This window comes from Triticum dicoccoides, chromosome 1B, assembly GCF_002162155.2.
Source record: "Triticum dicoccoides isolate Atlit2015 ecotype Zavitan chromosome 1B, WEW_v2.0, whole genome shotgun sequence".
In the NCBI taxonomy this organism is placed as follows: domain Eukaryota; kingdom Viridiplantae; phylum Streptophyta; class Magnoliopsida; order Poales; family Poaceae; genus Triticum; species Triticum dicoccoides.
The window spans coordinates 669,353,115-669,366,252 of NC_041381.1; the positions used below are offsets into that span (position 1 = coordinate 669,353,115).

Here is a 13,138-nt window from a genome sequence, read left to right on the forward strand (position 1 = left end):
ATTACAAAATTGTCTATTTGTATTAAAAAAATGTTAGACGTGTATCGGAAAATGTTTTTTGTCATATACAAAAAATATAGAATAATAATAAAAAACAAAGGAAGCCGGGAAGATAACAAAAATAAAAAAAGAAAATGAAACTGAAAAACAATGAAGAAAAAAAATGCAAAAAGAATGAATGAAAAAATGGAGAAGAAAAAGAAAAGAATCAAAAGAAAACAAAAATGAAAAAAACAGGCTTGAATCAACTCACGCAGGACGCGCTCCTGCAACTATGCACGTATGGGGACTGGGTGGGGGTGGCTAGCAACGCACTCGCTGTCTCTCGTTTTCTTAGGCATTTTTATTTGCTACCCTTCCCGTGGCCCAATACGACGCGCGGGAAGAGAAACCTTCAGCGAGACATCCCCACGCGATCCCTTAATGCGATAAATAGCGTTCGCGGTAAGGGAGAGGGACGTGGGAGCAACTAATTAACGAGCGCTCCTTCGGGAGCTTCGCAACGATTAGCGCCACTTGGCGCGCTCTCAGCCATTCATCACGTGTCGCGCTCTGGGCGCTCCCTTTGAATTTTGTTTTTTTATTTTTTCGCACGCGTTTTTAGCTTTTTAAACGGGTTTTTTTGACGTTTTGGTTTCCACCGGTCTTCCCTAGCTTTTCAACACAAAAAAAAAATTTGATTTTCTTTTTTTTTGCAAAAAACGCATTTTTTTCGCAAGAGCCATGGTTTTGTTTTCGCGAGAGGCACGACCGTGCCTCTTGGAAACGGAAAAAAAATGTGTTTTCTGTTTTTTTCCTTTTGCGAGAGGCACGGTTTTGCTTCCGCGAGAGGCATGGTTGTGCTTTCGCGAGAGTCACGGCCGTGCCTCTTCGGAAACGAAAAAACACGTTTTTTTGTTTTTTTCTTTCGCGAGAGGCACGGTTGTGCTTTCGCAAGAGGCACGGGCGTGCCTATTTCGGAAACGAAAAAACGTGTTTTTTGTTTTTTTTCTTTTGCGGAAGGCACAGTTGTGATTTCGTCAGAGGCACGGGCGTGCCTCTTTCGGAAAGGAAAAAAACCTGTATTTCCAGTTTGTTTTTTTCGTCGATTTTTTCGTCCGGTTTTTTCGTGAAAAAGAGTTCGTCAAAATCTATCAACATGGGATCTTGTTTTGAAGATCTCGATGCGAGAAATCCAACGCGAAAGCGGTTCGAGATTTGGACGCACGGTTTAAGAGATAAAACGTTTTGAATAAACGGATCTACGAAAAAAGGGAAAACTCCCATGTTGCGACAAGTGGCGCACATACAACGCCCCACTTGTCGCAACCTGGGGGAGTTGGAGTGATCTCCGCAAGGAGTACTCCTTAACTAGTAATTTCGGAGGGACGCCCCACAGAACCTGGAGTATCCATGACCATAGAGCCCACAATGAAGATCCACAGAGAAAGCCCATTGTGGTAGAAAAGCGAAGCCCACAAGCCCAAGTTGGAATGGCACCGTTATTTCTGGCTGGAGCGCACCGACCAAGACCAACTCAGCGTTGCCTCATCAAAAAAAAAATACCAACTCAGCGAACCGACCAAGGCCCCACCCCACCCCTAGCGAGGTCCAGCCAGCGCAACGGGCGTCGCCTCCAGCCCAAAAGCCGACCGACCGCCACGTCGCCTCCAACACCGCGTTGGTGCTACTCGAAGAAACAAACCCTCGACCCGACCCCGCACGGGCGACACGCTCCATCTCCGCATTCTCCTCCCCTTTTCAAACACAGGCAGCGCGACAGAGAGAGAGAGAGACCGAAGCCCCTGACGGCGACTCACGGCGGCGCGATGCTCCAGAGGCTGGGCCTGCGCGGGAGCCCCAGCGCCGCGGCGGGCGACGCCTCCCCCGCGGCGCTCGCCGCGGCGGGGGGCCTGGGCCGCCCGCTGCGGCTCGTCTACTGCGACGACAAGGGCAAGTTCGTCATGGACCCGGAGGCCGTCGCCGCGCTGCAGCTCGTCAAGGGCCCCGTCGGGGTCGTCTCCGTCTGCGGCCGCGCGCGCCAGGGCAAGAGCTTCGTCCTCAACCAGGTACCGCTCTTGCCCCCTTCCTCTCTGGGCCCCTCGTGGGGCGGGCGTTTTGGGCTTGGCTCTCGTCCGTCGGCGAATGCGCGTCTAGGGTTTCCGCGGCTCGGTAGATCGGCGCGTTCCGCTCCGGCGTGAGGACGTTCGGGAGATGCAAGGGGTGGTTTCGTGACCCGAGTGAGCGGGTTAGGGTGGATTTGGGGTTCTAGGGTTTAGTTATTTGTTGGAATTGGAGCGGGATCCGGTTGGGGTTTTACCGTGAGTGAACTCACTCTGCTGGAGTGGACCATTTGGGACCCTAGTTGGAACTTTAGAGTGCAGAAGAATATTTGTTGTGTCAGTATGTTAAGAGGATACATTTTATTTGTGAGGAGGACTTCATCAGTAATATAAACCAGTTCCAACTCCTGGTGGAATAGTTGAACTACAAAATTGGTAGGACAAACACAGTTGAGATTGAGATGCAGTGATTGGCGTCATCTTTCCAAAACCATAGCTACTGTTTGTTGTTAGGTGCCTCTAGCATGAGAGTGCTTGGAAGACTCAATGGAGAATTTAGCAACTGGAGTCGTATTTTGGGTGGTTTAGGGTTATAGGGTTTAGGTGCCTCTAGTACACACTTGTGATTTTGTTGGTTCTACCGTGTGCTCACTTTGGTGGATCTTTGGCTTCGCTTAACACGTACAAAATTTGTAACTGGTCTGGCATTAAACCCCAAGATATCTCTTGGAATAGTGGAACTATAAAGTTGGTAGAATTGCAAACTTGATACCAACAAGACGAGAAAACTGCAAAAGTTAATTCAAACAATCATTTGAGATGGAAATACAGTGTTGCCGTCATCTTGACAAAATCGTTGGTACTGCTGTTAGGTACCTCTGGCCATAACGACACGATTTTGATATATTTAAGTTTTATGTACTTCTGTTGTAGAGTACATGACATGCTTGATTGTAAGTCATAAAGGAAAGTGTACTAGAAAACTGCTAAAGTTAATTCAAACAATCATTTGAGATGGAAATACAGTGATTGACGTCATCTTGACAAAATCATTGGTACTGCTGTTAGGTGCCTCAGGCCATAACGACACAATTTTGGGTGGTAAGTTACCAGGATCCAGGATCTATTTAGTTCTATGTACTTCTGTTGCAGAGTACATGTATGGCATACTTGATTATAAGTCATAAAGGAAAGTGTGAATGATAAAACAAGAACGTCGAACCACATCGTTAAGAGACAATACATTGCTGGGTCATTGAATGCACAGTGTTTTGGATTGTAAGTATTTTGTACTTCGGAAAAAGAAACTGCTAACACATGAATAGAGGCTGACATCTCATAGCGTGATGTGTAGTATGTACTGAACAAAAATATAACCAGTTACTTCTATCAGCTCCATCAGATGAACCTCACATTCAAATCCTTATCCTATTATTAATCCATCAGACTGTGTCAGAAGGTTTTTTCTTGCATGGATGGACGGATGTACTTGAACCTTTGTGTTTGTTTTGCTAAATAATACTCCCTTGCTGCATGCTTTTCAACCTCGCTCTCCATTTCATCATCAGACGATAATGATTATCTACGTATGCAGCTTCTAGGGCGAAGCAGTGGTTTTCAAGTTGCATCGACACATAAACCTTGCACCAAGGGACTTTGGATGTGGAGTGCACCTTTGAAGAGGACGGGTCTTGATGGAACTGAATACAATCTTGTATTGTTGGACACCGAAGGCATTGATGCTTATGACCAAACGGTATGTTGTGTAACTTCACTTTGAAACTGACAATGTCATGGTCTGCTAAATGATCCTGGAGAATGTCTTTATTTATTTGGATCACATTTATTTGAGTTGCTAGTTGAATTTTGATGTTGAGATGGTCAAAAGATTTTCTACTTCCAATATTTATGGGTTTTCCTTCAATGCCACGGTTATGACTATTGACTTATTTGGACATACAGATTTCTCATGTCAATTTTGTTAATTCTATTTTTGTCCATACAAATACAGTCTCTGCAAATTTCATGTGGTGTTTTTTTTAACTTAGCAGGCGATGTGCAGTTAGTAGTTTTTTCCCCATCAGTATAAACAGAAGCTATATTTTTAAAGCGTGATGGTCAATTCTGTTGACATTCTTACCACGTTTAGATACCTTATTCTGGAGTGTTTTCTCTCTCCAACTATTCCTAGTGAGATGTTCACAACTCTGTGTTAGGACATCAACCTTCTCTCTGCTAGTTGGCTATTTGTTCAAAGATAGGTTGCTAACTAAATAGTTTTTCTGTATTCCGTTTACACAATTTCATGTTTTCTAATTGTAATTTTGAGCAATGCTTGTTGTCTTTTTTTGCTTCTGGTGATTTTTTTATGGTTGCTTATGTGCATTAGGATATAATTTTCTATCTGCTTTCTATTCTATTGTCTTATTACTCTTTCCCTTTTTGACAGGGCACCTACAGTATCCAAATATTTTCGTTGGCTGTTCTGTTATCAAGCATGTTCATATACAACCAGGTATATTTCTGAGCGAGTGACTAAGGTTTCTGCTATCTATTTCTTTGGAGGGCATGCTACAGTGATATTGCAGAAGCTTGTGTAGTCCCTGGTCATAGATGAGGAGCTGATCAGTAAGCTTGCTTGTTTTCCCCCCTTTCATACTCTAATCTATTTTTTTGAAACCTTGTTGCTTCTTCCAGATGGGAGGGATAGATGAAGCCTCAATTGACCGTCTTTCACTAGTCACAGAAATGACAAAGCACATACGGGTTAGGGCCTCAGGTGGAAGGTCCAGTGCCTCTGAACTTGGGCACTTCTCACCTGTCTTTGTTTGGCTGTTGAGGGTAAGATATTGTCTTTATTTTGTCCTAATAAAGTCTATTTGCACTAAATATGATGGTTTTGTAATTGTACACACATGTTCTATCAAACATCTCCGGTGTTTAACCATACCTGCATTTCCTTTCGTAAATCTTTGAAAATCACTGGCTTGTTGATTTTGGTACCAACAGGACTTCTACTTGGATCTGTCTGAAGACAACAGAAAAATTACACCAAGAGATTACCTTGAACTAGCTCTAAGGCCCGTTCAAAGTGGCGGAAGAGATGTATCTTCTAAGAACGCGGTATGGTGGCAGGACTTCCTTCTAATGCATTTCTGCTTAAGTAAATTTGCATACATACTGTTGTGATTTATCTTTTTGTAACATATCTTAAAGATACTGATGCATCTTTTTCTCAACATATCTGAAAGATACGGGAGTCAATCCGCGCTCTTTTTCCAGACAGGGAATGCTTTACACTTGTGCGACCTGTGAACAATGAGAAAGATCTCCAGCGCCTTGACCAACTTCCTGTAAGTATTATTCCTGTCAACTGCAATGGATAACCTCCATAGTACCATTTTATGGCAAAAAATGTCCGCAAGAAGCGTATCATTACCATCCGGATAGAATCTTATTTTTGCGAAGCTTTTCTTATTAGCTTATCTATAATGCCTAGTGTAAGACTAGGATAGTTATCCATGCAGTTCATTGTTAGACAATGAATGCCTTTTTGCTTAAGAGTAGAAGTTGTTGCAGGAAAATTCTCTGAAGATTGTATGTACTTGGTTTAGCAAGATATGGTGTAAATGAATGTTTTGCGTGTTCCCTTATAGAGTTCTGCACATTATAATTTTATACATATTCGTTATGGTCTTATTTGCTTAAGTGTTTGTTCTTGATAAATGCTCTTTATTTTCCTGAAAGAAAGCAGTTGCATTCTACTGCACATATTTATATATATTTTCTTACAAATGTACAAATGAAAAGCCATAGCTAAATCTAAGCTAATCTAGGCTAAGTTAGAAGTACAGGGCAACGAAGTTACCTAAAATTTGTACCAACAGCTGGATGCCTAAAAGCCAGTTTTTTTGTTCTTGACGAATGCTTCCATTTCTGTACAATCTTTTTTTTGTCTTCTTAGTTTGTCTCTTGTTTGCAGATAAATACATTTCGTCCAGAGTTTACATCTGGCCTGGATGCTTTCACAAAATTTGTGTTTGATCGCACAAGACCTAAACAACTTGGAGCTAGTACCATGACAGGCCCCATCCTTGCTGGGTTGACACAATCATTTCTTGATGCGATTAATACTGGTGCAGTCCCAACAATATCTTCGTCATGGCAGGTATGCCCAAATTGATGACGACATTATGATTCATGTCTTATGTTGTTCTTATGTATAAATCGCACAACCAACTGTTGGTATCGCTTGCAATTTAATTATGACAATGCTATTGAAAAACATACCTGTTCTGCAGTATATTCATTTAAATTGCTTTCTACTCCCTCTGTAAACTAATATAAGAGTGTTTAGAATAGTAATCTAAACACTCTTATATTAGTTTACGGAGGGAGTACCTTTTTAGCCCATTTGATCCATAAGCATTTAAAGAGTTTGAACTGTTGTAGAGCTCATTTGCAGCAGGTAATATTTGGAGGAAATGGTGCGTGCTTTATATCTGCTAGATTTTTATGTCATTATAAATATCCCTTGTGCTCCGTTTGGATGTTTGCATTGGGAGGGTTGGCATTCATTGGGTTGAATACCAATATCACAGGTATTGGTATTGAGATTGAATGCCAATATTTATGTTTGGATGTTTAGGTATTCAGAAGGCATACTTGATTGTGGTTGAAAGCCAAATGTTATTTGGATGGTCAAAGTGAGGAATTAAGTTGCAAGAGACTTTGATTTTTATGTTTAACATCTGTATATAGTCAAAGTGAGGAACAACACGGGATGCAGGAGAGACATGGGGGTGAGCGCCATGGGAGCTGATGGATGCAACAGGCTCCACGGGGTGTCGGCGGTGGTGGGCGAGGGGTGGTTGCACGGTCGCAATGAGTGGCACGAGGCAGCGGTCGTCATGGGATGCTGGCCGAGCTGTCAGGGAGAGATGGGGGCGGCGCTGACCCGCGATGGGAGGGAGAAAAGCGGGGGATGGGCGGATGCTCATCGGAGAGATGCGGGGAGGAGGAGGACGATCAGGACCTGGCCTGCGCCGTCGTCCAACTCCGCAGCGCGCCGCTCCTAGTCTCCACCGGCTGAATCGAATTTTCAGGGCCGTATGGTATGCGACATGCGGGGGAGCGAGCTGGCTGAATACCTAGCAAAACCGAGGGGTGAAGCTCCGAATTGGAGACTGGGTCGTGCAAGTGTTGCCGCGGGGCATCGAATATTGGGGTTCAATGCCAAGCGTGAATGCCATGGCCTGCCAAACAGCGGTATTCGGCTACCCGAATGCCAAAGTCTAATTCTCGTTCTCAATGTCAACATCCAAACGCAGCGTTAGTGATTATGATGTTATGGATGACATGCTGTGAATTTATCACTTAACTTACATAATTGCTTAGTGGAGTAAGAAGGTAAGATATGAATAGTTCAGAGAACTGACTAAAGTATATTGAGGCAACGGATGAAAGGACTTTATGAACATTTTTGAGAAATGACACACGTAGTGATATGAGGTGACAAAAAATGGTCTTGTGAGCAATTACAGTTATTCGTTAGGACTTTATGAACATTTTAGAGAAATTATACATGTGGTGATATGAGGTGTCAAAAATGATCCTGTGACCAACTAGTCATTTTTTTTGAGGGGTGGGGGGCCACCGATTCACTGCTGTTTTATTACTGTATCTCTACTGTTCTATCATGATTTTGATATCTGATTTCTGTTGAGGAGGAGCTGTCTCATAGTTGTTTGTTATGCAGAGTGTGGAGGAAGCCGAATGTCGTAGGGCATATGATTCTGCTATGGATACTTACAATTCTTCTTTTGACTGCAAAAAACCAGCAGAAGAGGTAGGCATTGCTAATAAGCAAGATGCAATTCTCCTTCCACTTTTTTGGGAGGTTCTGATAAGTTTTGTTTTGGCAGGATGCTTTGCAAGAAGCACATGAACGTGCAATGAACAAGGCCATTAGTGTTTTTAATGCCTCTGCTTTTGGTGCTGGGTCAGCTCGTTCTAAATTTGAAAAGCTTCTTCAGACTACTCTAAGGAAGAGATTTGAGGTGACTGCTGCTCCTCATCTACTACTTTAGTTGACCATGCTTGCTATTACTTGTCTTTCTCATTAATGTTCCATCAATCCATAGGTGCTTGCTGTTAAAGTACTCCATGTGATTCATAATATAAGTGGTTTAGAATTTCTGCCATTCATAAGAGTTTTAGGCTTGAACATTGATGTAAAAAGAGTTACCAATGTGAAGAATTTCATAATATATGGTTTTTTTGTTTGTTTGATAAAATTATGGCCTGAGTGTCATTTCATAATATATGCACTACTTATGTTGTGAATCAGAGGGAGTACATCAGTACCAAAGTGTGCTAAATGATAATGCTATGAACGCAGGATTTTAAAAGGAATGCTTTTCTGGAGGCCGACTTGCAATGTTCAAATAAAATACAGAGCATGGAGACAAAAGTGCGGGCAGCATGTAACCGCCCTGATTCAAAGTTGGATGATGTAGTAAGGGTAAGACTATTTTAAGCTTTTCTCTGAGATGCAATACTGCAAACCTTTGGAATGCTGTATTCATTTTAGCTTAAAGTTCAATAGTACTAACACAATTATGTTTGATATAATGCAGATCCTCGATGGCCTCCTCATGGAGTATGAGGCGACTTCTTATGGGCCGAAGAAATGGACAAAGCTCGTTACATTTCTGCATCAGTGGTAAGCACCTCATCATTTTTCGTAATGTTTTCATTTTGGGGACATGATATATCGTAATTTGTACTTTGAACTTGATAATATAACTTTGAAGCTACGTGGTTCAAGCTGGCTGCATGTAGGGATACAAGCGGCACACGCTTTTGCCTGTTTCCTATTCAAAACCGCTCAAATCAGTTATAGCTCGTATTTGCTGGGTTAGTTTACATTGTACTATCTACTTGTGTGGGCTTAGTGGACGCGCCGCTTGCAACCTTAGCTGTATGATATACTTTCAGGAACCAAATCTATCCTTTGTTACCATCTTTACATTATCTGTTTTGCTGAACATCTTAACCATGGCCCTCGCTTGTTTCATTTGCTTGTGTATTCACTTAAATTTCATCATATGCCGATGAATTGCTGCAGTTTGGCGGGCCCAATGCTAGACCTTTTCAGAAAACAATTGGAGCATATAGATGCTGAAAGGAACGCCCTGAGACTGAAATGCAGTTCAAGCGATGATAAGGTATCATTGCTCAGGAAGCAACTAGAGGCAAGTGAGGGGCACAGAGCTGAGTATTTAAGGCGCTATGAGGAAACTATCAATGATAAGCAGAAAATGTCAAAGGATTACTCTGTTCGAATAGCTGAACTTCAAAACAAGGTTAGCAAGTTGGATGAACGCTGTCAGGGCTTGTCTTCTGCTCTTGAACAAGCAAAACGAGAATGTGTTGATTGGAAGAGCAAATACGATCACTGCATTTCACAGCAGAAGGCAGATGAAAGCAAGTCAAAATCCCTGATTGCTTCTCTGGAATCTCGGGTAAGCATCAGCGAGGGCAGATTATCTGCTGTACGAGAGCAGGCTGAATCTGCTCAAGAGGAAGCTTCTGAGTGGAAACGTAAATATGAATATGCTGCCAATGAGGCCAAAACAGCTCTTGAGAGAGCAGCTTCAGCACAGGAACGCACAAATAAGAAAGTGCAAGAAAGGGAAGATGCATTGAGGGTAGAACTTGCTACCCAGCTGCACGAGAAGGTAAACCTTTCTCTTGCACTTGACATTTTACCTTTCTAATTTAGATGCGTGTGTTCCTGGTTGTTTACTTTTTAGTTTCTTGTTCTGTCAACAGGAAGAACTGATAGCTACATTGAATGCAAAAATCAACCAAACTGAAGTTCACAAGACAAGTTTGATGTCGAGGCTTGAGGTACCCTCCCTCCCTCTTTTCCCACCCTCAAATGCGATATATAACATGTAATGCCTAATGACCAAATGCAGGTTACTGAAGCAAAGTTGAAGAATCATGAGTCAGATTCAGTGGCTCTGAAGGGAGAAATCAGACTATTGACTGATAACTTGGAGTCTGTTAAAACTGAAGCTCAGTCCCGTGAGAAGGAAGTGAGGATCCTGGAACAAGAAAAGAACCATCTTCAGGAGAAGTTCCTATCTGAGTGCAAAAAGTTTGATGAGGCAGATATGAGGTGCAAGGACGCCGAAAGGGAGGCTAAACGAGCAGTAGAGTTGGCTGATTTAGCTCGTGTAGAAGCTGCTGCTGCTCAGAGAGACAAGGGGGAAGCACAGCGACTAGCAATGGAGAGACTCACTTTGATAGAAAGAATGGAGCGACAGGTTGAAACTCTAGAGCGAGAGAAAAGTAAGATGGTGGAAGAAATGGAGCGGCTTCATCAGTCTGAGTTGGATGCTCTATCCAAGGTCAGGATGCTTGACGAAAGGGTTGATGAGAGGGAAAAGCAGATTGGGGAGATGTTGGAACAGAACAACCAGCAGAGATCCAATACGGTCCAAGTGCTCGAGAGTCTGCTGGCAACAGAGCGTGAAGCTTGCGCTGAAGCCAATAAGAGAGCCGAGGCCCTGTCACTGCAGCTGCAATCAACCCAGGGCAAGCTGGACATGCTCCAGCAGGAGCTCACCTCTGTTCGGCTCAATGAAACTGCACTTGACAGCAAGGTGAAGGCCTCCTACTCTAGGCGCACGAGGGGCGAAGCCACCGAGTCCGTCCATTACATGGACGTCGACGACGTCGACACCGGGAGGCGAAGGAAAAGATCGAAGAGCACAACTAGCCCGTTCAAGAACAATCACACGGAGGATGGCGGATCCGTGTTCTTCGGAGAGGACACGAACAACGGGAGCCAGCAGCTGGAGGGGACCGAGACGGAGACCGAGGACTACACCAAGTTCACGGTGCTGAAGCTGAAGCAGGAGCTGACCAAGCAGGGGTTCGGCGCCCAGCTGCTGCAGCTGAAGAACCCCAACAAGAAGGACATCGTCGCCTTGTATGAGAAGCACGTCGTTGGCGGCGCTTGATTGCCTCTTCCTCAACAATATGTAACAGCATTTGCTAATTCTAGATTTCGTGCAGCGTTGTCTGCTGGTGACACGTTTTAGGTCAGATTGTAAAACAGCATATGTATAACTTGGCGAGGGACTTGTTGGTTTGTGGACTTTGTTGTTCAGGACTGTGTGCGCTTTGCTTTCTTCACTTGCACAGAAGCTTTCCTGAGCCTTGTTTCAGCAATGCATCTCCCCGTTATCCAATTGTAGCTCGAGATTGATCTGGTGATCTTAGAAGTCACAGGGCTGAGCATGCGACAACCTCTGCTCACAGCGTTGAGCCCAGCCATCAGTTCTCGCAGCATCGAGGACTGCGCGCTTGGCCTTCTTCATTTGCTTGAAATGTTTCTCTCCGCCCTGCATTTCCAAAGGCGTGGATGCAGATTTCAACCCTTCCCAGGTAGGGAAACGATGCTACCACTGGACTTGGGAGCGTGGCTGAAGTTGCCTTCTTCAGATAACTCTATTTTCTTCAGGCTTGATTTGCCAGTGTGAGTTCTATTTTGTAGGCTCGAGGCTTTGGTATGGATCGAAGTCTCTTTTCTCGCAGGTTGCAAGATTCTTGCATATGCAGCTGAAAAGCTAGGGACCCACTATCCAAGCCCGGCCACTGGAGTATCAGGCGGCTTCTAGCAAACTGCTTCCATGCGGCCTCTTCTCTGAAATCCCTACAAAGTCTCCCACATTCCTAAAATCTGGAACTTGGCAGCTCACTCCCTTGCTTTAGCAAGAGCTTTCAAGCATTGCTCTTCCTCCTACTGTCAGTAAAGGTCTATGTATCTTTCAAATTAAAAAAAAAAGCTCTATGTTGTAAAACTAAAATATAGTTATTGAAGTGTCTTCCCTAAGGATCGGAGAGACTACTGTCTGTACACTGTCCTGGAAAGACGAGTTTCGCGAGCTCGTCGAGCCTGAGTTCCTTGTGAAGTTGGTGAGCTGAGCTGGAGCTCTCCTTTTGGCTCATGAGCGTGGGGCGTCTCGAGCTCGGCGTTTGCAATGGAATTCTTCCTTGACTGATCACCAGGTACATAAAATCGCATTGATTGTGGTTTGACAGTAGTCTCGGCAGCGCTCGCTCTTGCCGGCCGCGTCCGCTTCTTCCTCCGTGGACAACAGTTCATGCATCAAGCTCGCGGCCGTGCCATCTGCGGTTGCCGCCGGCAGTTGAGTTGACGACGCCCACTATTAGAGCTACTAATCACAATTAGGTTAGTTAATTAGTACTGTTCGCCTCATGGTGGCACGTACGTACTTGTTGTATGTACTACTGTGCGTGCATGCTTGCACAGCAGGTACGTGCTCACATTGTATCCGATTGCAACCCACAAAGCTTGCGTTCTAGATTAGGCTGAAAGGAAAAGAATTGTGCGCCTCGCCAGCGGTCCTCCGAGCTCGAGTACGAGGCACCGCCGTAATGGTCGCACAGCGACAGCGAGGTGCGTCGGTTGGCAGCTGGTTGCGTGTGCACCTCGGCGCGGCCGCGCGCCGGCGTATGCGCAGCAGGAGCGCGACGGCCCAGACGGCCGAAAGGATCAGACGAAACCCGGCTGCATGTGCTGGGCCGGAGCGGCAGCTAGGTTCCACGACGCGGTCCGTCCGATCAAATGCACGCCGGCCTTTCGAGCTTGGCGCCTGTATAATTAAGAATAAGACGCTGCTGGCCTCGTGCAAGCTGCACGGCAACCTGGAGACGAGGAGCTTACAGAGTTGGAACAATGGGAGTCGGCGAGCTACGTGCTCATGTCAAGCATCGAGGAGATGCATGCACCCCGAGTGGCACGGACACTGGCTCGTGCTCGGAGGATGGACGAGGCCAGGTGCAGGTCACGAACGAGGTGCAACCTTTGCCACGTCATCAAAACCAAGTATAATAAGGCTGATCATAGTGGGAGTAACTTAACTAATAACATAACACACTCAAGAGAAATTTGCTTATATGGCGTGTAGTTAATACTTCATCCATTCCTAAATATAAGTCCTACTTCTCCGACTTCCCTCCTCCACCCTTCTCCCTCCTCCTCCTCCCGACCATCC

General features: G+C 44.7%; 1 protein-coding gene across 1 annotated transcript; it reads left to right on the forward strand.

Annotated features, from left to right (window-relative positions):
- Positions 1-1,730: 1,730 nt before the first annotated feature.
- Positions 1,731-11,252, forward strand: LOC119349532 (guanylate-binding protein 2-like). The gene is made up of 14 exons (XM_037617570.1): positions 1,731-2,048; positions 3,637-3,798; positions 4,492-4,557; positions 4,740-4,883; positions 5,052-5,165; positions 5,294-5,395; positions 6,025-6,210; positions 7,801-7,890; positions 7,967-8,101; positions 8,443-8,565; positions 8,681-8,766; positions 9,172-9,784; positions 9,879-9,956; positions 10,028-11,252. Exons 1-14 carry the CDS (start codon positions 1,809-1,811, stop codon positions 11,075-11,077), a joined length of 3,189 nt encoding a protein of 1,062 aa, XP_037473467.1. The 5' UTR covers positions 1,731-1,808; the 3' UTR covers positions 11,078-11,252.
- The last annotated feature ends 1,886 nt before the right edge of the window (positions 11,253-13,138 follow it).

What these genes read in the sequence shown, in the direction of transcription:
- LOC119349532 (XM_037617570.1), top strand. Translation starts at nt 1,809, where the DNA reads ATGCTCCAGAGGCTGGGCCTGCGCGGGAGCCCCAGCGCCGCGGCGGGC. An exon ending in CAATATCTTCGTCATGGCAG is followed by an intron (nt 6,211 to 7,800) that starts GTATGCCCAAAT and finishes TTTGTTATGCAG; the next exon opens with AGTGTGGAGGAAGCCGAATG. An exon ending in CTCTAAGGAAGAGATTTGAG is followed by an intron (nt 8,102 to 8,442) that starts GTGACTGCTGCT and finishes CTATGAACGCAG; the next exon opens with GATTTTAAAAGGAATGCTTT.